The 24,490-nt window shown below is 43.3% G+C and overlaps 1 protein-coding gene across 1 annotated transcript in view; it reads right to left on the bottom strand.

The window, feature by feature from the left end:
• Positions 1 to 24,490, bottom strand: part of Adamts17 (ADAM metallopeptidase with thrombospondin type 1 motif 17) — a 281,117-nt gene that overhangs the window by 116,829 nt on the left and 139,798 nt on the right. Inside the window, exons 9-10 of the mRNA XM_010611091.3 lie at positions 20,952 to 21,092; positions 19,089 to 19,239 (exon numbers count right to left, since the gene is read on the bottom strand). Of these exons, the coding sequence (XP_010609393.1) occupies positions 19,089 to 19,239; positions 20,952 to 21,092 (292 nt within the window). The remainder of the gene's footprint in view (positions 1 to 19,088; positions 19,240 to 20,951; positions 21,093 to 24,490) is intronic.

Here is a 24,490-nt window from a genome sequence, read left to right as displayed (position 1 = left end):
ACATTTACTCCTTTGGAGGGCTTATCTGAAAGGAATTTAGCTGATCCAGAATCCAGCACGGCAGGCCTAGGAAGTGTCAGTGTACCAGCCTCTGCTCTGGGGACCCATTTGTAAACAGCTCATTTTCATTTAATGTCGTGAGAGACAAGGCAAATATCTACAGGCTGCAGAGAGTGAGTGCAGAAGACACGGCTCCAACTATACCCCATCCGACAGGGTTTGCTGGAAGCAGCAGCTCTGCAGCCCAGAAGGGTGGGCAGCCTTCAGGAGGCCTGGAGTGAGGTCTCAAAGGACAGTGAGGGCTCAGTCCTTGTAGGGTTACAGAAGCAGCATTCCATTCTCCTGGCCAGGTTTCTAGCCCAGCTGTGCACACTGTCTTTACAGTATTCCACCTAGAGAATTTTGCAACATCCACGAATGTACAATTAAAATAACAGGAACAGGCATTTTAAAACACAGACTCCCAACTGTATTAATAAGAAAGTTGGACATGAAAAAGGGCTTAGAATGAAACAATTAATCAAAATCACTGGAGCAGACATGGCCAGAGTCCTCCTCCAAAGGATGTGTGTAGACAGCACCATCAACCGTCCGGTGGGAGCTGGATGACTGCTGCCCTGCTTGGGGAGATGACTCTGAGGCCTGCTCTGCACGTCCCCTCGGAGGGTCCGGCAGGGTGGCCCTGCTGCCTACAATAGTCACCCACCCCTCCATGCACCTTTCTGGACTCTGTCCCCCCACCACCTCCAAACAGTACTTCCTGGGATTGCTTCCCAGATAAACTACTTGCACCCAAATCCTTGCCTCACGGCCTGAAAATTGGAAACAGATGTACTTAAGGATCTTTTAAAGACACAGGGCTTCCTGGATGCCAAATCCAATCATGTCTTTCAAGGCCTGAGCTGCAGTGGGGAGACCTCACTGCCCGGGTGTGGCCAGGGATCTGCTGGTGTCCTTGGGGCAAGGTAAAGGTGAAAAGGCCTCTGGTGTGGCAGAGCGCTGTCTGTGTGTCTGGCAAAGGGTGTTTGCAGGGCTGCTGTTCCAAGCAATCTCAAACATCTGCATAGAATAGATGTGCAACTGTGCTGTCTCCAGTCAAAAAATGCTTAGCGCTCGAAGGGACAAAAATATATCAGAGAAAGGGAAGGAAAACAGAGCTGGAGGGTGCTGTTACAACGAGCTAAGACAAGCCCACGGCTCTCTCTCATTTTTCAAGTATAAAGATGATGACTTGTCCCCTTAAAGAAGCTGATGATTCAAGTGGAATGTTGTACACTTTGGTCCGGAAGAGTCTACACGTTCCCGTTACTGTTCAGCTCTCAGTGGAACGGCACGAGGATGAGAGCAGCGAGAGCACAGCTGGTCCCACAGACGGACTGCACCCGTTCAGCGTCTGCTTCCTTGCACTCCGACCTCACATTTCTTCGGGAGGGCTGCTCCTATGCACAGACGTGTTCAGGAGGCAAGGCTGACTCACGATGGGGATTTATGAGGTAGGCTTACTTGGGATTAGAACAGCCACATCAGGGGAGAAAGGAAGAAGGTGGTATGCATTTTTATAGATAGTGATTTCTCACAAAACTTTTCTAATCATCAAAGAGGAGGAGAATGAGGGCCAGAGATTTAGCTCAGCGGTTCGGTGGCCTGCCTTGCAAGCATAAGGACCCGAGTTCAATCCCCAGTACCAAAAAAAAAAATAGGAGAATGAGGTTAGGTAAGAGATTTCTTCAACAATACAAAAAGTTCATAAAGGACAAGAATGAATTATAGTACCTTAAAATTAAAAACTTCTGTTGATCAAAAATAACTAAGAAAATGAGAGGAGACATTTTAATACATAGGGGACATATTCATAACATAGAACCAGCAAAATGTTTGTATCTACAATACAATAAATAGCAAAACAAAAACTCATGTAATTAAAAGAAAAAGGGTCAGTAGAAAAGTGGGTAAAACACGAGCAGACATTTCACGAAAGAGGATATTTAAATGGCCAGTAAACATATGAAAATGTAGCCAGTCTCTTGTCATCACAGAAAGATAAAATAAAACCACATACATCCATCTATCCATCTATCCATCCGTCCATCCATCTAATCTATCTCTGCACACCACCAGAAAGGCTAGCATAAAAAAGATGGAGAATTCCAAGTATTGAGAAGAATGTGGCCCAAAACAACCTCTTGTGTACTAATGGCAAGATTCTAACCTAATAGCCAGTTTAATATCTTTAGAAACTTCTTTGTTCGTATTCAGTAAAGTTGAAGACATGAGCATTCTAGTAACTACCAATTCCACTGCTAAATATGTACTGAAATGTGTGTATATGTCCCTCAAAGACACCATCACGAATGTTCATTCCGACAATATTTGTGTTAGTCTCAAGTGTCAAACTACCCAAATGCCCATCAAACAGAAGAGATGCTTTACCACATAACAGAACGATAGAATAATGTATGATTTCATTTATATAAAGTTTAAAGACAAAACTATAGTGTCGAAAGTAAGGATAGTGACCACGTTTGCATTCAGTTTAAAACCAAAGAAAAGGGGGATGAGCAGAAAGGAGATTTTAGTGTAGCCTCTGTCCCAGGGTTGGCCACCAGCATTGTCCCGTGTGCCCAAGCCGAGCAGTCACCCTGGCTGGGATTCATTTTCACTAATGGGAAAGTAGGACACACAACTTGATCGCCTGTCACTTCGCTGTTTTCTAGATTGACAGTCTGCATTTATTATTCATTACAATGACAAAGTCCCCTGATTTCCATCATCCTGAGCTTCACAACAGCCCTAGGAGGTGAACTGTGGTAGTAAGAGAGCCCAAGCTGGCTCAGAAACACAGGCATCCTAAAGAAGAGAACTGAAATAATGCACAGAAAGGGCATTTGAGTATGAGTTCAAGAACCGGTGCAGAAAAGAAAGATCGCAGTTTCAGATTGAAAAGGAAAGTCTTGTTCCAAGTAAAATGACAAAGAACCATGACAGTAAAGTTGACTACACTGTCTTGCTTCCTTCAAAGCAGTGATGATAAGCCAGGTGAGTCCTCACCAGAATGATTTTTAAAGCATTTCCTTTTCGGTTTACAATTTGCATTCATTATTATTTTCATCATCCTCTTTCAGCTCATCTTCCCTCTTTTCTTCTTTGAGCATTCTGAGGGATCTACTAGCTAAAAGCCTTCTTTGGTGATATATCTGCAAGAAACTCAAAGGTTTCCAACTCATCCGAAGTGTTTGATAAACCACTGTGAAGTCTCTGCTTTTCCACTTGCATATCTGTAGGAACACAGAGCTAGATACTAAACAAAGTTCCCTGCCTCTGGGACGGCACTGGACAGTTTAGGGGGAGTTCTTCACGATGATGCCACTGGGACAGGGGTTGCAACATGAAGCCACTGCTTCCTGCATTTGTCTTTCCCGAATACCACACTCACCAATAAAATGCAGCAAAAATGATGAAAAGTCACACCTATGTTGAGGTTATAAAAGATCGTGGTTTCTGTCTTCCTAGGAAAGTTTGCATTGCTTCCTTGGCTTGCCTGCATGGATAGCACAAGCCACCATGTTAGAAAGGACCATAAGGCAAGGAACTAGGGACAGCCTTTGACCAAGGAGCTAGAAAGGCACTGAGGCCCCTGGTCCAACAACCTTCAGGGAATGGAGTGCTGCCAACAGCTGCCAAATGAGCTCGGAAGCAAATCCTTCCCCGGCTGAGCTTTCACGTGAGACTGCAGACCTGAAGCCAACTCCTCCATACTGTGAAGAACCAGCAAAGCCATGCACACATCCCCTACACATAGAGCCTAAGAGATAATAAGAACGCACTGTTTTAACCCACTGCATCGTGTGCTCACTTATTAAGAGGGAAGAGAGAACTAATACAGAGCCGTGTGTATATATATGTGTATGTGTGTGTGTATATATATTATATATATATAATTGTGTGTGTGTGTGTGTATATATATATATATATATATATATATGATAGATAGATAGACAGACAGACAGACAGACAGACAGATAGATGAAGACAGTTCACAGAAAAGAGAACACACTGGCCTTTCAATATATGACAAAAGGCTCAAACTCATTAATGAAAGAAATTCAGTTCTACCTACAATGGACTAATTTCTTAAACACTCAGATTAGAAAAATCAGAAAGACTGGAGGAAGACGTAGGGAAGCAGGCACTTTCCTATATGTCATGAAATGTTCAAAAATAAGCCTCGTCGGAGATCAACTGGTCAACATCCATCAATAGTACACTCAGATTAGAAAAATCAGAAAGACTGGAGGAAGACGTAGGGAAGCAGGCACTTTCCTATACTGTCATGAAATGTTCAAAAATAAGCCTCGTCGGAGATCAACTGGTCAACATCCATCAATAACCAATACACAAACGGTATTTTGTTTAGAGACGGACAAAACTAGGTAAGACAGTGGTTATTGCAAGTGGTGAATAAATGAAAAATGGCAATGGGGAACTCCTGGAACTACCAAAAATGTTCTATTTCCTAATGCGCTGCTCATACTTCTGGGCTGTTTGTGAAAAGTGAACACAATTGTACACTTATGATCTGTGCACATTTCTGTAAATTTCATGTTGTGTTGTAGGTGACAAAGACTACAAAAATTGCATGTGCACAAAAAAAGACTCTTATCCACTTCCAGCCATTTATCCTATAGATTGGCTATTCTCAGTTTGACCCTCTCCTCAGGATATTTGGCAATGTCTGAAGACAGTTTTTGGTCATCACAAGTAGGTGTGCGATAGCCGTAAGGACTAAACATCCTGCAGTTCACAAAAAGTCCCCAACAACAGAGAATTAGCCAGCCTAACACATCAATAGTGCCCAGGTTGGCAAACCCTGCAACAGATAAACTCAACAGTAATGGCAACAGGGAAAAACAGTAAGTCACGCTGGAGAATCTTTCAAGATAATACCTTACTTAGGTGACTGAAATTAACCTCACCAGTAGTGACATATATTAACCACAGCACCTCTCTGGAATCTTTCTCAATAATGCACACCCTCAATCTAGTTACAAGAAAACATCAGACAAACTCAAATCACAAAACAATTGACCAGAACTCTTCAAAAGTGTCAAGATCTAAAGGACAAAGAAGAACAGTCACAGATTGGAGGAGACACAGAAAACATGACATCTAAATGCAACACAGGACCTCAGCTTGGACTGTGGCACAGAAAAAGGACATGAATGACAAACCCGGTGAAATTAAAGTGTTTTTTCTTTAATGGTACTGTACCAAAGTTAATTTCCTGTTTTCTAAAATTAATTTTTAAATCGGCATAAAAATCGTACAACTTTATGGGGGGAACCACGTGATATTTCAATGAGTGTATACCTTGTATAATGTTCAAATCAGGGTAAGCATTATCTATTTCCTCAAACACTTAGTATTTATTTGTAAATTTCTTCATTTTAATAAGTCTCTATGATTACGAAAGATGTTAACCTGGGGAGGTGTGCGCTGACAGAACCCATTACAGTCGCCACTCTTGAGAGCTAAAATTATGTCACAATAAAAAAATTAAAGTATAACACCACTTCTAGTAAGAAAAACTAAGAAAGACAAGACAACTCTATTTGAGCTAGGCCTAAACAACTCCAAGACACATTAAGAGAAAAAAGGCAATATTCACAGGGCTACTGATGCACATTCCCATAATTATAGGGAAAAGGAAATGTATAGATGCCTGCATTTTGGATTTTATATCTTGTACATATACTGCTTGCTCAGAAAACAAATAATACCCCAAAAAACCACACTGATAACCAAGCATCTAGGTAAGGATGGACTTCCCTATTCAGTAGTTTGGATCTAAAATGAATCTAAAGGTCTGTGGGGTAAAGGCATAGTCTCTAGTTTGGTGCTACTGAGAGGTGGTAGAAATTTTAAGAGGTGGGCCTAGAAGAGGTGTTCCAGTCACTGGGGACAGGCCCTTGAAGGAGACAGTGGGACTCCCTGCTTCTTCCTCTCCCTGCATCTTGCCCACCATGTGATGAACACATCGCTCTGTCATGTGCTCCTGCCGTGAGGCATTATGCTGCCTCAGGCCCAAAGGCAACAGTGCCAACTATGGACTGAAATCTCTGAAACCATGAGCCAAAAATAAACCTCTCTTTGTAAGTCGACTGAGTATTTTGTGACAGTGCCAGAAAGCTAACAGTCTTTGATAAATAATCATAATGCTCATAATACCTGTCTACTAAATACTGGTAAGATGAACTAAAAACTGGTATTGGCTTCTCCAGAGCAAATTGTTTAGCTTTATCTTCAATACCACTGCCTCTGTAAGTCTTCCTCTTTCATCTGAACAACTTCAATTGCTAGTTCCAATTGCCTCTCCATTACAGTATCTTTCATGTAGAATCCAGTTTGCAAATCTAAAACACAGATACCACTTAAAGCAGTACTCATTCTCTTCGGGACCCAGTTAAAAGCCCTACGCCTGACGCAGGCCAGCCACAGTTCCTACTTGAACTCCCACCCCTCTCCTATCCTTGATGCCTCCATGCACCCGTCTGTCCTACCATCCCCAGATAGCGACTCTGTGCCCTTGCACTGGCCACTCTTTTGGCCTCACAGGCTCTTCTCTGCCCCTTCTTGAGGCCCCCTTCCTGCAGGCTGTGGCCTGCTTTATGGGAGCTACAGTGTGGGTGGTAAGCATGGTTTCCTGCCTGCCTTCAGAGAGTACATTTCAGGACTGAACAAATGCATCGATCAAGGTCAGATTCAAGAAGCTCAGCCATTGTGAAGGAGCTGCCCTCTTTCCTCCACGCCCACTAGGAAGAGCCCATCAGTGGTCTACAAGTGCTCCAACCTCACTGGTTCTACCAGGCAACAGTTCCCATGTCTCACCTGATGCACCCTGAGCTCCGTGTTCCCAAGCTGCTTCTTTGACTCTTTTATCAGAGGGCACACAGCCCAAGCAGCACATATGCCTACCCCGTAAAGACATGCTGAATGAATGCATGAGAAAATGAATGAATGCATTTACAATCAACAGCACAAGACAAAAGCCGACATACGTTAAGCATTAACCAAGGCCAGCATTCCTTACTCACACCGTTCTTGCGAGAAAATCATCATGCCATTTTGCAGATGAGGACACAGTTAAGTTGTAGGCCTAGGCTGTGGATGTAAGAGCTATCCTGACCCTGGAATACATACTCCAACGCTCAGATTATACTGCCTTGCCAGAATTCCTGCTTCCTCTTCCTACTCCTTCCCTTCAGATTGTGTGTTCTGTCTGAACCACAGGCTGGGCAGGAGGGCTCAGCATCTTTTCTTATTTGCAGCAGAACAGAATGCTCCTTTCTGGGCTCTAGGCAGTTCCATCTCTGGGGTTCTACAGGTTGAGTCTCCTTTGTCCAAAATGTTTGGAGCCAGAATCATTTCCGATTTGGGAGTTTTTCAGGTTTGGGAATATTTCCATAGATTTCATTGGTTGGGCATCCCCAACCTCGAAATTCAAATCCAACAATCAGAAGATTTTTGAGAATCAAAAAAGATTAGGGATTTGAGGCTTTAACTGCACACACTGCTGGTCAGCATGGGCTTCTATAAAATGTGGTGCCTTAGAACAGGCTGGGAAGAGATAAAGAGGAAATCATTCAACCTAAATCAGGGATGAGGGTGCCCACATTCCCCCAGCTCCGACCCTGTGGTGGAGCTTGAACTGCAGCAGAAAACCACTGACCCCTGCACAGTGTAAGGAAAATGAAATAGCTCTCTGGCTTAGTACACACCACCTAAGAAGCTCTGTTTAAGGTCTGGCTAATGTCAAATCCAGTCCGATCCGCCACACGGTTCTTTCAAGATATCGTGTTTAACTAAGCCAGGGTCAAACTTCCATCTCTGGTGTGCCATCGAAACCCAGGAAGGTCTGAGCTCCTCAAAAGGAGGGCACCTCTCAGTCATGCACACGAGCCTTATAGCATTTCTCCAACTGGCTGTGACCCTTTTGAGGACTGTGAAGGTGATGGCCGTGCTTTTGGCCTCTTCCTTCCTGGGCACCCAATGATCCAGAGAGCAGCTCCAGCTCAGAGTGCTCCAGTTCTGTAAACTCTCTCAACAATGTGTTGCTGATAACACAAGCCAAAGGGAGACAAGACGAAATACCAAGAGCTGGATGAAATAGTGACTAATCTAAATTTTCCACAAATACTACTGCAGTTTGAAGTCTTCCCCCAGGCGGCATGCCAGACCTGTTTCTGGAAAGTTTCCGGCATCCCAGGCAGGGCGTGGCTGCTCCTTCCATGTTCCTGAGGGTAGCAAAGACCCTCACCTGGCTGGGGCTGGACGAAGGCAGGGTCCAGGCACCCAGCTGGCAGGGATAACAAGAAATGAAAGATATCAGTCAACTAGGGAACTCTCGGAGAAGGCTGTCTACTGTAAAATTTCAAAGGCTTCTGGAAAATTAGGGCCATCTGCTGCCAAAGTCCAACAGCTTCGAGAGGCTGCAGATGCTCGGCAGGAAGGTGAGACCCAGACAGGCAAGACAGCTTTCAGCCAGGCGTCCAACTCCCTGTATGACGGTGCAGCCCAGTCTGTCTGAGAGGGACAGAGCCAAACAGGCTTCAGGACCCTGTCAGACGTCTGCTCTGGCCAGGTCCACTGGCATTAAAGGTACAGATTTCATTTAGACCAGCATTTCCAAACGAGGGTAAGAATCCTGGGAGAAGCTATATAAAGAGAAATACCTGAAATCCATTCCCCCTAGCAAATTTAAAATAGGATTTGAAGTTTCAGGAGGAGGATCTCATGATCCACAAGGTTTAGACAGGACAGAACAGAAAAAGAGAATTTTGTTCCCAGGTGGAATTTTGACTCTTTCACTTTTTGGGTGCCACAGGGATCTCTCTGCACATCAAGATGGCCACGATAGAAAAAGGATTTCCAAGCTGGAGACTGGGAGTTTGCCAAGAGATACTAGATGCTGGTGAGCAATCCCTGGGCTTTATAGGCTCCCAGGATGCCAGGAGAAACAGAAAAGCATAGGGAACAGTGGAAAAGGAGGATTAACAGGATGGTATGTTAAACCATGTCTGCTTTCCACTGGTGCCAGGCATATGGGTTATGGCTGGTATTCACACTGTTCCCCCAAAGACTCATTATATTAAAAGGTTGGTTGCAGATAGACTTTTAGAAGGTAATTGGTTCATGAGGCTCTAAGTGGATCACAAGGGCAATACACTGATGGTCCCCAGCCCTTCCTCTCTGGCTTTCTTCCCAGGGGCCATGAGGTGAGCAGCTGTCCTCCACCAGGCCCTTCTGTCACCACATCCCTAGCTCACCCTGCCTCACAGGCCTAAAGAGAATGGAGCCAAGCATTCATGGAATGAAACCTCTGAAACCACGAGCCAAAATAAATCTTTCCTTATTTTAGTCAATATTCTCAAGTATTTTCATTACAGGAACAGAAAGCTGTCCAATACACAAGGTGTAGAGGAATAATACCAGGAAAACTTCCTGAGTACGTGCCGTCAGGCACTCCAGTTCTTAGGTCTGTTTTCTGGCTCTCTTAAGTCTATGATGTGTCCTTAAGATTATTTCACCATTTTACAAACTAGAAAACGGAGGCACAGAGAGACTCTGTAACGTATTTGCAAAGCTGAGGCAGGATGGGGGAGCTGGAGCAGCCCAATTAGCGAGATTACCTTGTTCACCACTGTGCTATATGGATTGTACCTGTGTGCTATTCCAAAAGCCAATTGGGTTCCATAAGAAGAAAGGAGCAATTATTAGGGAAAAAAGACCACACAAAACCCTCTGATGCCTCTGACCAAAGCAGACACTTGTCTTGCTTTTCTGTTCAACAGTATTCCCAAAAAACGGCACCCACATGTGTGCCTCAGTCCTTTGTGAATGCCACGACATGCAGGGACATCTGGTCTCACGGAATCCACAGCTAGCGGGATTCCTCCGAGCTCTGCCTTCCTCTGTCTCTGTGGCAGGTGTGCACGAGTTTCACAGCAATGATGATCGAATGTGTAGTGGTGACGCACTCAGGGTATACAGATGGGGGCCATCACATAACCTCTGCTGGCTGAGACTCTCCGGAGGCTGAATGGAGGAATTCCTCTGTCACGTGGGAAAGGGACAAGGGATGAGGGCCTTGTGCAGCAGCAGGCATCATGACCAGGAAGTTGCCCCAACTGCCCTTCTCCCGCCTGTCCCCTCCTTTACCCTGTTCTCCAGCAGCACTGCCACATTCTTCCTTTCAGCTGACAATGACTACATGAGGCTGCCCCACCCCATTCCACCTGGCAGAATATCTGAGCTTAAACAGCTCTGGAGCCTCGTTAAAGACGGACTGTGCTGGTGGAGGACAGGAGGAACTTGTAATCATAAAAAAGATCGATTGGTCTAATTGCATAAAGTTCATTTCCTCTTTCTAATAAATACTTACCACCCCCTGTTTATAACTTTTATGTTTGGACTTTCCTGAAATGCTTTAGTGAATTAAAAACATCTCATTACTATTGGCTAAAAGAGGAGACAGCTGTATTTGCCAATAACTTCTACGACAAATGCCAGCTACTGATGCCAATTTTTTTTTAGTTTACATTTCTATAGACAGCTTTCTGCCTTATAATAACAGCATTCTGCAGACAGACACGAAAGATTCAATGGCGCAAGTGTGGGGGCTACAGAGTTCTAAAAAGTAAAATGTATGGCCCTGTAATTTTTCTTGGTTCTCTGATATGCAAACATTTAAGGAAGCAGCAGCCTGGTTAATATCTGAAGCCTAAGCTGCTCCCAAAACAACTGTAGCAATGTTTTCCCTACATCATTTACACTACACCTGTGAGCGAGAGGTGGTTCCTAACTGTAGTACAGCTATGAGTGCGGAGCACACTCATACACGGATGTGTAGCCACAAGGAAGTTCCGCATTTTGACACTAGCCAAAGGAGAGCTCAGGGGAACTGCTGCGCCCTGCTGTGGGGAGATGTCAGCCACTCTCCAGCACCAACACCCGGCCGTTGTGGACTCTAAGCACCTGGCGGCACCTAAAAATCCCTTCTCAGAGTTTGTCACTGCCTGACTACAAATATATGCACTTACCAGGGAATCAGTTCAATCAAAATATAGTTTTCCAAATAACAAACTCCAAATGTGTAATATAGTAATGTTTTTTTGTCAACACATTACACGACGAGACCTGGCCCTGCTCCTAATAACCATTTCCCTGCGGAAGGAGTGGAGAGGTAAATGCTGTTTTGCAAAGTCAGCCACGTCTGTTGGGCGGCATGAGAATATCCATGATTCCTCTTAACTGAAGATCCTTTTTAATCGGTGGAAATAGGAACTTCAATTCCAAGTTTGAGAAAAAGTGGTACGAGCCAAGGCAGGCTTCTTACTCTCCACCTTTGGTCAGGAAAGTCTGGGCTCCTCTTTCAGCAAAAGGACATCAGTGAAATAAAAACAGCCCACCTCTAGGAAGGGTGGTTGGTATCTTCCTCAAAATAATATTTCTTTTTTCCCTAGCTCTTTGCTTTGTATTCCGGAAAACTTTCAAACCCTCAGTACCAGTGTGTCTCAGGTTTCATTCCTAGGGGAATGTCCAAACGCTGTTGTATTTCATCATTTTATTCTCTACAACAGACAAAGTTCCGGAACTTCTGAACACAGACACATATGTGCGTGTGTGCACACACACACAAACACACACACACACACACACACACACACACACGCCTCCCAATGCTTCGGTGCTTTGCCCAGCTTCTCTCTGTGTCAGCTGAGGGGCCGGCTGGTGAAGTTCCCATCACCACTGTCTTGGAGCCCAAGGCTTGGGAATAAGGACAATGCTCTCAATTCCCACGCAGGAATGTGTTTCTTAAGAGATCCCCCTGCAGATTTCTGGGGTTGCAATTCCATGACACGCATTCCCTTAAAAACTCTAGCTCTGCTCCCTTCGGCAGCACACATACTAAAAACTCCTCGCTAGGAGTGAGTGTGTTTTCCTTTGTAGATCTCATATGTAGGTCCCCATCCCCAATAAAGTGTGCCAATGGTGGTTTGGAGAATACTGTTGAGAATTCTGCAGCACAGATTTTCCTGAAATAACGAGATGCTCTGACATCATTCTTGTGACCACTGGTGCAAAGGTTGCCATGGAGACACAGGATGGCCACGGGGCCTCAGAAAGACTCAACTACATGGGACAGCATGTCAGGGACCCTGGTTTCTTAGTACACTGGCTTCTTGTGGAACACAGTATAATGACTAATACTCATTCGCAATACATCCTCACACAATCTATTTCTAATGTGTTTAGCCACAAGGATAAGCAATGTATGATTAATATTTCTTTGGCAGCTCATCCATTATAACTCTGTTGTGGCACTAACTGGTTGTTTTATAGCTGAAATTGGACTCCTCTAATTTATCACTGTCTTTATGTGATATTTCACTGGCCCCCTCTTAGCCTTGGGAAATACATTCTAAGACTCCTAGTGGATTCCTGAAACCACATACAATACCAAACCTTACACATACTATGTTTTTCCTATAGGACATAACTACGATAAAGTTTAATATATAAATTAGTAGGATACAGTATACAGTAGGATACTATATTAACAAAAATTACTAATAAAAGAATATAATGATGTCCTAGTAATAAAAAAGTTATTTAACACTTATTATTTCTGGAATTTTCCATCTCATACTTTTGGACTGTGATTGCCAATGGGTAACCAGAACCTCAGAAAGCCAAACTCTGCAAAAGGAGGGACAACCATATTCTATCTCACATGCAGTATAAAAATTTTATAATACAATAATTTTTCTGGCCACTGTGTGAATCTCATCCATTTTACTTTTATACATGTCATAATCTAATCTACTGTACTATTTTCTTTGGAAAATCTGCATTAGTTGCCTATTCCTGCTATAACAGATCACTACAAACTCAGTTTAAATCAACACAGATTCTCTTACAGAGCTTACAGTCAGAAGTCCAAAATTATTCTCACTGGGGGCTGCTTCCTTCCTAATCCTACGAGGTATCTTTGCCTTTTCTAGCTTTCAGAGGCGAGGCTGCCTGCACTTCTTGGCTTGTGTCCCCTTCCTTGTATCACTTTAACCTCTTTCTTCTGTTGCCACATCTCCTATTGCTCCCATCCTTGGGAGTACACTGGACACAACCAGATAATCAAGGAAAATTTCCTCATCTCAAGATATTCAAACTAATCACACTCACAAAGTCCCTTTTGCCATATAAAGTAACAATCATAGGCTCTGGGGATTAGGACTGACATGGAGATCTACCACAAGCACTTACACTTATCTTTTTTTAATTTTTTTGTAGAATGCTTTTTAAATGGTCAACAATCTTTTAAAGATATTTAAGTATATTTCCATATACTATAGATTTATATATTTACCAATTTAGTTACTACTTCCTTGGCTCTTCACTTCTTTCTGTAAATATATACTTCCATTTAGTATCATTTTCTTTCCATAGGAAAGTTGTCTTTAATGTTTCTTATAGTATAGGTCTGTTCATGGTTATCTTCTATCAGCATTTTTATAGCAACAACAACAAAACATGTTTTGTTTACTTTTGAAAGATACTTTTGCTGGGTATAGAATTGTAGACTGACTAGCTTCTTTTCTTTTGGTACTTTAAGGGCATTGCTGCATTGTATTTTCACTTGCATTATTTCTAATGAGAAATGCACTATGATTTTTACTTTTACCTGTATATAACATCTTTTCTCCTCTGGCTCTTTTAAGATTTTCTCTCTATCACTACTTTTAAACAATTTGATTAAACGATGAGTCTTGGTCTAAATATCCTTGTTTCCCGTAGTTAAGAGTATGTTGAACCTCTTGGATCTGTGGCCTTACAGTTTTCATCAAACTTTAGACGTGACCTCTTCACATTTTTTCCATTCTGCCTCTTCCCTTTCTCCCCCCCCCATGTCCTTCAGGGGCATTAGTTACATATTTATAAGAACACCTGCATTCCCACAGTTCACTGAACTTATGTACTTTCAAGATCTTTTCCTTCTTAGTGTTTTGACAGTTTTAATCATTTTGTTACCAAGTTCACAAATGTTCTCTCCTATGGTATTTAATTTGCTATCAATCCCATCCAGAGGATCTTTCAACTAAACATTACCTTTCTATACATTTCATTTGGATCTTCTTTGTATCTTCCAGGTCTCCACTTAGTACATTCCATTTTTCTGCTACCCTCTTGACAATGGCGTATGACTTAAGTGTTTTAATGTCCCTGACACAGGTAATTTTATTACCTGCGTATTAATTTTGATTGAATTTATTCCTCATTATGGATGTATTTATGTTAGTATTTTATTTAATGCTAGATATTGTGATTTATTTTACTGAGAGCTGAATAGTTTTAGAATTCTATAAACATTTTTGGGCTTTGTTCCAAAGCTTAAATTGCCTAGAAACAGTCTGATCCTTTCAGATCTTGTTTTAAAGTTTGGTTAGGTGACACCAGATATGCATTTAGTTTAAGGTTAATTTTACCACATTACTGAAGCAAAACTCTCTGTGTGCTCTAACCTATGTCTATGTGAGCTCGTGAGACTGTTCCTTTGAGCCCTTTCCACTGGTTCTTTTCCCGGCCTTGGGTCATTTTCTCACACACATGAACTGACCATTAAGCTGAATTTTCATGGATGACCCTCTTCAGATCTCTTAGGCTCTCTGTTTGGCCAGCTCTTTCTTCTATTGTACTGAACACTGGAACTCCAGCTGCTTCAGGTCCTTGTACCACCAGCCCAATTTCCTCAACTCAGGAAGACCACTGTCTCTGTTTAGTAATATTTCCCTGTCCTGCAGGCAGGAGGCTGTCCATGCAATAAGCCTCACTGGTTACCCATCATTCAAGGGTCACAGGCCTTCAATGCTTGATGTGCAGAATCTTGAAAATTCACTGCTTCTTTCCTTCTATTATGTAGCTGTTTCCAATGATAGGGCAAACCTGGTCCCTGTTATCCCCTCTTGGCTAGAAGCAGAATTTGGGGTAAGAAATTTATAGGCAACTTAGATGATAAGTTCATGACATAATGTCCATTTCAATCAAGAACATGAAAGAGTAAAAATTACACAAAGACCATTTACAGTATTGGACTAACACATTAGTATCACCGCGAACCACCAGTAGTACATGCACGACCATCCTATCAGGTGACTTACACCCGATAAGACAGTCATCCAAGTATCACCAATGGCTCACAGCTGCCTAGTAGCAAGATATATTGATTATGTCCCTGTTGTGAATGTGTTAAAAGACTTTTCTGATTTGTTCTGGATGTCCGTTTGCATAAGAAGCACTTATTTTACACAATGTGTAATATTTCACAGCCCCTGGAGTTGTATACAGAGAAACACTGCTCCTAGAGATATATAGGTATATTACATCTATCTCCCCACAGACAGGAATCAGCATTATCTAGAAAGGAAATAATGGCACAAGTGTCAGCTCACCTTACTAGGGACTTTTTGTCAGACCCATTTCTTAGTACTTTACCTATAGTAACTTGCCAGAAGCTTGAGATTTTACCAGTGGGGACACTAAGACACAGAAAAAGAGAGATAGTTACAAAGAACTAGCCTGTGGTCACTTGCTTCTAGACTCACTGCATTGCCTTGAGTGGTTTCTCATTCTGTGAGGAGGCTATAGGAATGGTTTGTAAGGATGTCTGTAAGACCCTTGACAAAGTCTCATGTGTGATGTTGGTGAATCAGACAGAGAAGCATGAAGCTTAGGGAGTAATACAACACACATGGAGGAATCTAAGGGTCTCTTTCTCAGTTCTGAGCTTGTCTACTGATTCATCAACAGTCGAGTAAAGCCATATAAGAAGGACTCTACAAATGGTGTTAGGGTCATGGCTGAATGAAGGGACAATATATGCCTATTAAGTACCCAATATGTACTAAGCGCTGGTCATGGCAACTGAGAAACACTGATGAGTAAAAAAAACAAAGTTTGCTACCCTGGAAAGGTTCATAACCTAGAAGAGGAAATTATCAAAGCCATAGTAATAAGTAAGTGAACTATACAGTAAGGGAAAAGATGACCAGTGTTGGGAAGTAGAGCTCTCCCCCTCAAGGCCAGGAGAGGTAATGTAAGGGTTGTCAGGGAGAGGACTCCCAAATGATAGTCTCCAATAGGGTGATGAGGTAGACCTCATTGAAAAGCGCACACTGAAAACAAAAAATGAAAACTCATAAAACATGAGAGAATCAGTCACACAGATAACTAAGAGAGAAACTGCCAGAGAAAAGAGCTGCATGCAGCAAGATGTGTTTCTGCTGGCAACAGCCAGTTGGGATCCTGGGAGAGTAGGAAGATCAGTATAGCTGGAACATAATGGATGATGAAGGGCACAGAAGGAGATGGGGAAGGCACACACAAGCACCATTGAGACTATGTTCCAGGAAGAACAGAACAATGACAGCAGCCTTACACAATCCTGCCATACAGAACATCATCCAGAACGCAGGTCTCCCCAGGGATGGAAGGAGCATAATGACAATGTAATGAGCTCTCGAGTCCTGGACTACAGTGCTGTCTTGGTCTGGATCTGACTCAAAGGACATGTGCCAGATCCAGGGCAGCACCCCAAGTCCTGGGCTCTCAAGGGATAATGGGGGGCATATACCCTTCTGTCCCATCTTCCCCAGGAGTACCAGAACCTTAGAGTGAGATGTTCTGTAGTATGAATAGTTGCTGCCACCTCACTGTCAGAGCCCTAAAGTGACTGCTGTTCCTTCCCTTCCTCAAGTAATCATGCTGCAAAAACTCAGAATGGAAAGTGCCAATTTATTTTATTTGATGATTGGTGAAACCCTCCAGGAAAAAGCAAGTAGGAAAATATCAGTTTCCTGGTGAGCTGCAGAAATAAATGTTTGTCTTTGTTTACAAATGGGAAGAACCCCATGTATATACATTTGGATTTTGAGCTTCTAGGGTGAAAAAAGTTATAACAATGAGATAATAATCAATTGCTCACCTGTAATCATCCTCTTTAAACAAAAGGATGCTAATAAAGGAAAACAGAATACCATGCAGCCTACCTTTTGAGGTCTGTGTTTGAATGAGGGCAGTCTTTGTCCCTCGATGACAGACACACCCGGGTTTCCCTCTTTAGTCGTCCCTTGCTGGCTGGGTATTCCTAGCCTATCACCTAATTTCCCCTGTTTCCCATTTTCTCATCTGTTAAAATTAGGTTAAAAGTCCTTGTCTCAATGGTTACACTGAAGGGTTTCATGCAACAGTTCAAAGTAACAGTCTAGCTTGGGAGAATGTGGGCTCCTTATACATGTATTTCCTCTTTCAGTTCAGCCTCACCCAGGGAGTGTGCAATTGCTGAGCTCTCAAAGAGGAAAATGGCTGCATCTGCAAGGAGGGATTATTATCTATCCAACTCCCATACCATACAAGCTTACCCCAGCAGGGCCAGCTCCTCCTGGCCTGCCCCATCTCATGAGCCTGGGACAGGATTCCCCACTGGGCATAGTGGCAACTCTGTGTCCTTGACTCCACTGAGAACACCTCCTCATTCCCACTGAGGGCCCAGGTCCTTCTGTGTTTTCTAAGGGCTCAGTGTCCTCCAGAAGGTCCCATCCACATGACCTCATACTATTTTTTGTACTAATTATAACACCATCAAAAGCCACCTTGGAATCTACTCTCTCTTGACATTTCTGTGTCATCAACTCACTTTGGGATGGAAGCTGGGTGCAAGTAAACAGGATGCTCCTGGTAGGCAGATATGCACATGAATGAGAGCCAGAATGGTCAAGCCATGTAGCACTTGACAGTGAGTATGAGGTGAGGCAGTATGGCAGGCTGCTGGGGATGACTGGACCCTGGAGTTATTCATACCTTCTCTCGAAGGTATCCAACCGTACAGTGGGGCTCAGGAGGTACGGGACATCTAGGGGGTTGGAAGTGGGAGATGGCTTTCCCTGAGACAGGCCTGGAGGGGAACCTTGCTGTCACAGTGCCCAGGGGGAGGGCAGAGGAGGATTCTGGACAACACCATGGTAAATGTCCTTGGGGGAAACAGCTGGAGAAGACACTAGCCTAGTTTTGAAGTGCTGCCATTTTTCCACACCCCAAACAATGGTAGGAAACACATTACCCCAGCTAAGACCCTGTTAGATGACTTCTGAACACCATTCCCTTCCCAGCTACCTACTTCTTTACTGTTATTTGCCCCACTGCGATATACTGTACAGGTTTTTGCCAGTGCCAAGCACTAACTGACTCCCAACCTGCTTTGACCTTCTGGGGCCAGGGCTTGCCCTCTCTGTTACATAGGCGACCACAACATAACAAATGCCAAGCCCCTGGTACCAGTATGTCCCTCATGGCACCTTATGCCTCCAAAACTGGCCAAGTTATAGGCCTCCCTGTTTGCAACAGTGCAAAAATATATGCTCTACGAGTGACCAGGTTTGGGTCTGAATTCTTGCTAGCAGCCTAACCATTCTGAATGATTACATGGTCTGACTTGGTATCATTGCATATAACCAGGGGATATAATTTAGGGAGTTGTGAGAGCTAAGTGTGATCATGCAGCTTGGAAAATTTAGGACTAAATGTGGGCATTGTTCAATAAATGCTGTTTAATGGGTTTATTACTATTATCATATGATCAATGTATTATTTGTTAAATCTCCATTTGATAGTCTCTAATGTTTAACAGCTTTAAACTCTCTCTTCCTCATCGGGGCAAGATTTGAAGTTGGGTGATATTACATCACTTCTAAGAAGTATGACTTCATCTTCCTTGCTCTGGCAACCTAAAGCATCCGTGCTGAAATATTAGGCTACGAATGTCCGCAGTAACCCTGAGCCATCCCCCTGCCAAGCTGCCTCTGTGTGGAGGTGGCTGCCAGTGCATATGTGGGTGAGTGTGCATGTGTGGCCATCTGGGGTGCAGATGTGCAAATGCCTGTGTTAAGTGTGAATACCTGTGTCCACTAGCTGAAGCCAGACCTGCTGAGGGAGGGCCAGCCTTACGCCCCTTGCCGAGCCAGCCCTTCTGGGCTGCTTACCTCCATGTTTTTGCAGAACGTGGCGTTGGTGCCAAATAGGATCTGGCACTGCTCGTCCGCGCTGTAGTGCATGCCGGGAAGCTTGTGAGAGAGGCGTATTGCGTGCTGGCTCCTGGGGTCAGTGACCAGCAAGCAGGTGCTGACTTTGGACCTGAAATAGCCAAGAGGCAAGTTGACTTGTAAATGTGCTGCCCAAGTTCACAGTTTAACTTTTCAGTCCCTGTGAAGGATGCACCTTCAAGTACTTATGGGAGAAGGACCCAGGCAGTGGGCATAATAGATTGCATTTTGTTTACTTTTTTTTTTACACTTTTTCTACTTGGTTGAATGTGGATCTCTGCCCCAAAGGCAATGAGGTATTGACGGTCCTGGGAATGAAACCCACCAGGCAAATGGGCTCTTCTTAGGGGGTTTGATAAACATGGCTTTGAAACAGATTACAAAATTATCTTAAGAGTATGGCTCCAAGCCAGTTACTATATATAAAGAAAAAGCACAAGTAAGGGCTGTTTCATTTTAAATGAAATCAGCATGCTTATTTCTGGCTCCCTAGATCTCCTGGAGGGCTTGCTGGGCTGCAGCAGGTGTGCTGGACTCAGTGGGCCACCTGGCCACACCTGCTGTTGGCAATGACTTCAGGATGTTGACTGGGATGGGGAAGTTCACTTACAATGAGAGGTACATTTCACCCAAAGTGGGCTCTATCTGAAGATTAAATACTTAAGTACTTTTATTTTTCTATTCTTAAAGCAAGGCAGACGGTAGTAAAAAGAAAACCCAGCCATCTGCCAAGACACAGAGAAAAGAGCCACATGTGCACAAGTACACAGAGATGAGGCTGGTCCCCTCTTCCAGGCTTAAACTTGCATTACCTGTCACCAATGGGACTTGCACTGTATACGTGAGCAAATGAAAACACCCTGTTCTGTTGTTCTGATTCTTCTGGGTAAAGAAAAGCAACATCAAGCAGCTTGTCACATTTTATTATGATTGGGTGATAGCAAAGACTCAATGAAAGTAGACTATCTTAAAACTAACAAGTTATTTTCAGTCTGTTTACTGCTTAAACAATATTCCCAGCAACAGGAGACAAGCAGGAAGACACAGGATGATGCTTTTGTCACTTTCCCCAGTTGCACTGGGTACTTTAATGTACTCTTGAACTGTAAAGCTTCCTATGCAGGTAGCACTCAGGGACTCTCTTCCATTTCTGCAGGGTAAATGGATTAACACAACTAAGCAGAGAAATGATCAAGGTAGATACATTGCATCAAGGCTATAAATCTACCCTTTTGGTTTTAACACCAAGGGACTGGCATGGCCCACGGGTTCACTCAATTTGAGCAGAGTCTGAAACCAGAGGGCCAATTCTTATGCAGAAGCCTGGGAACAGAATCATGCAGTTATCTTCTAGGAAGAAAGTGGCAGTGAGAGATACTCCTTTCCCCATGGGAGAGGGAGGTGAGCCACCCCCTCTCCCAGGAAATTCACTTCCCTCCAGGGAAGCAGCCTTAGCAGCCAGGAAGTGCTTGCTCAATGGCAGCTACATGGCATCATTAAAGCAGGGCCCCCTCATTGTCACAGACTGCAGTTGAGTGCAATGGGTTTTCACCACAGGGTCACTATGCTGATATTTCCATCAACGGAGAAGTGTTTAAAGGTCACAGACTCAACATGGTACCTGATGCACACTCGGGAGGAGGTGTGTTCTTGTTACAGGGGACTCGGCACTGACTACCTCCTGAGGCCACCTGAGGACTCAGCAAGAGATTCACTCTTCTTCCTCATACTTGCTGAACTCCACTTTGTCTTCTAGAAGAACTTCCCATTGTTCTGATGCTACAAAATAATTCCATGACTTACTTGAGGAAGTTTTCAAGGTCATCTCGACTGCAGGTGGACCAAGAGAGGTCGCTGGGATTACGGCCTTTCACCCACTCTCCTGACATAATGTGGGACCGGCCAGCACAGGACGAGTGATCATCATCGTGGTTCATCCCCAGGCTGTTCAAAGAGGAGAGAAAAGGACACTATGCTAGAAGCATCTCATTTCCAGGTCCAGGGTCAAGGGTATAAAGTGCACTGAAATTCAATCTTAAGTACTTGTTTAATGACCTGTTTAACAAATGTTTGGATTTATGACCGAGGTGAACTGTTTGGACTTACGACTTACCACTTGGACTTATAACCCACATTCAGACTTTCAGTACAGAAATGTGAGGAGCAGTGGGGCCTTACTGTGGCTTCCTCTATAGAACAGTACTGTAATCTTTGCTGATTGTACTGTACAGTATAACACTGTAGTTTTATGTTGTTATACCAGTGGGGGTGAATACTAGGCATGCGTGCCACAGCTGGCTGTTACTGAAAGTTCTAAAAGGTTCGCCATCACTCTCATACATTGCAGCACTGCATGTAAGAGTTATGCTAATGAAAGCAAAGTCATCGAGTTGGAGTTTCCTTTGACCATTTTTGTTCTAAATATTGTAATGTACATGCTATATAGGATTCTCCATTTAGCAACCGATTCATTTAATGACCACCTCATCCCAGAACCAGAACCCAGTAATTAAAAGAGGAATGCCTGTACAAAAGATGGTGTGGCACGATACCAGGTCACACAGGGCAGACTGCAGGAAGGAATTTATGGAGAAAGAGAGGGGGCAGTGATTTGATCACATGGTGTGTGAAGGCTGAGCAGATATTCATTAATAATAAATGAGTGAATAAATTATATTAACTGTGACATTATAGTTCTTAAACTTTTAAGCTTCTGATGACTAAGCTTGCTTTGTCAGTAATCCAAGTGCTGTGTTTCTCAGGGATACGTCACAGTGCTAAAGGCCAGTGGGAACCAGCCAAGACTTTGACTTATCAAATGTCATGAGTTCAGGGCCTCAAATTCATTAACAAGTGTGGGCTTTTATCTTTCACATTTCTGTACCAGGGTCCACCAAGATCATTACTGGCACCTGCCCCACCCAACTGGATCCAAGTGACACCAGGAGGCTTGGCAAGGCAGACAAGGCTGACCACACACTGTAAGTGGGATGGTGATCTTACTTCATCTTATTATAGTGAGCTGGAAGGCAGAGCACACAAGGTCAAAAGGCCTGCAGTTTGCTGAGCTGTGATTTCCAGGAGAGGGACACACTGGGTATAAGGTTGCCAGCTCCTTGTCAACAATCCCAGTGGTAGAAAAAGTAAGTGTACTTTAATTCATTCCAAAACTATTTGTTAGGTATTTCTCAAGTGCCAGGTAATGGAATAGAGCCAAAAAAAAAAAATAGACAGAAGATAAATACTGAAAAGGTCAGAGATGCTTCTCTGGAGCCCCATTTTCCTAGTTTTCCTCTCTGGCCTCTGATCATCTTTTGGTTCCCATTTGCTGCTTACTGCTGAAAGCTCCCCAAGAGAAGCCCTTCCCATTTTCTCTATAAAATCTGCAGCCCCTCCTATCCTCTGCTAAAGAGAAGTTCCTTGGCCAGACCCCATGAGGAGCAAGAGCAGCCAAAGCCAAAGCCACTGCCACCATTTCCTCTGGGAAATGCATTGCCTGATGACACGGCACCCCGGATCTTGGGCCAGCAGAGCCCCCTCCGGCTGTTCCCCGAGTCAAGGAGGATGCATTCACCAAGGGACAAGGGTTTCCTCACACCTTCTGAAGCTAAAACACAACTGCTGCCAAAACGGTTTCGGACAAAACAAAGCAAAAAGAAAAGCACCAAATTGCTAAACTTTCCAGCGCCAGGGACTTAGCTCAGCAGTTCCGTCACCGGCCTGGCAAACACAAGGACCTGAGTTCAATCCGCGGTGCCAAAACCAAAACAAACAAACAAAAAACTGTGTTTCCAGATTGCTTCATAAGGGTCTTTTACACTCTTGACATGTATACAAATATGTGAAATAAACTGGGTTCAAATTCACATTGTAAACATGCTTTGAGTAAAGGTGGTGATATGAAGTCCATCTGGCACATACCTCCAACAAAAAGGCTCTCCCTATCATGAAATTAGCAAAAAACTACAATATTTAAATATTTATTAATAATATACATATATAATATAATATTTAAAACCCCATTTTATAGCTTAAGTTAAAATGTTTAAGGCACTTAAATATTATTTCTGGATGCTTCTCCACTTGAACTAGCTTTTTTGGTTAACTGGTCAATTGTTAACTGGTTAATCGGTCAACTGACCAACTATCATGGCGTATCTGTGGGTGTTGATGGCCACACTTCTATCAGTGCAGACATCTTCACCTAACTTTAGACCTTCTTCCTAGATTCCTAGATTCCCACACATCTTCCCTTTCTCCTGATTCCCACAACTCAGCTTCTCCATTAGTGGCCGGCCTATGGGAAGCACTCAGGAAATATTTAGCAAGTGCATTATATGCTTAATACTGAAAAAATGTGCCCCCAAGTTGGAGAACCCACCCATGATGCATGTGTTAATTTAGTACCTCGGTGCAACCGTCAGCAGAATAGTGAAAGGAATCTCTGGTTAGTTTCCAAAGGAAGTGAAATCAGCATCTAAAAATGTTAGCATTCCTGTGTTCATGGCAACATTATGTGCAACAGCTAAGAGGTGAACACAAGTGAAATGCACACTCATGTGCATACATTGGAGCATCACTCACCCATAAAATACGAGTTCTTCAACACACAACAACATGGATGCATCCTACAGACACTACGTTAAGGAAAATCAACTTTTTCCTCTTTTGCCAGAGATCCCTTCACTCCTGTTTCATGCTAACTTTTGAAGGAACTGATTGGGTTTTCAAGTATATTTATCAGAGGATAAACTGAATATCTTAAATGTGATTGGATACCTAAATACAGTCGGTGGTGTTTTCAAATGGGTAAAGGTTCGGAAAACTTTGATGGATTCCAAAAAAACTCTGTGAAACACGTAGAGGTTATAGAAATAAAGTGTCACATTAAATAAAAAAAGCAGCACCAGCTTGTGTCTTCAGCTATGATAAGGTATAACTAATGCTAGTGGATTAGGTCAAACTGCCCCTTGTAGAGTGAGTCCTAGTCATCTTTAGTGAAAATAATGATGTTTTTGGAAAATGTATGGTTCTGGGATTCTGCGCTGGGTCCTCGGGCGTAACCATCTGAGAGCTTGTACAAGGGTTCTACTTGTCACTGTCCCCCAAATCCTCCACCATGTAAACCTTTTCTTCTTACACAGCCCACGTAGGGAAGGCATCCCTAGTGGCAGTGTGACAAGCATGTTCACTGCTACCAACCTGAATATTCCACAAATAGACACATCCTTGCTGTATTTTCAGAAAGTTAAATCCCTATAGAGATTCCAACTCTCCATAGGAATTCTCTAAAACTTCCTTTCATACTGTAACAATTTGGCCAATGTCAGAAGTATCTCCCA

Source organism: Fukomys damarensis, unplaced genomic scaffold (genome assembly GCF_012274545.1).
Source record: "Fukomys damarensis isolate Sample0158 unplaced genomic scaffold, DMR_v1.0_HiC HiC_scaffold_7, whole genome shotgun sequence".
Lineage (NCBI taxonomy): Eukaryota > Metazoa > Chordata > Mammalia > Rodentia > Bathyergidae > Fukomys > Fukomys damarensis.
Note: the sequence above shows the minus strand (reverse complement) of the source record. Positions and strands in the feature narration are given on the sequence as shown.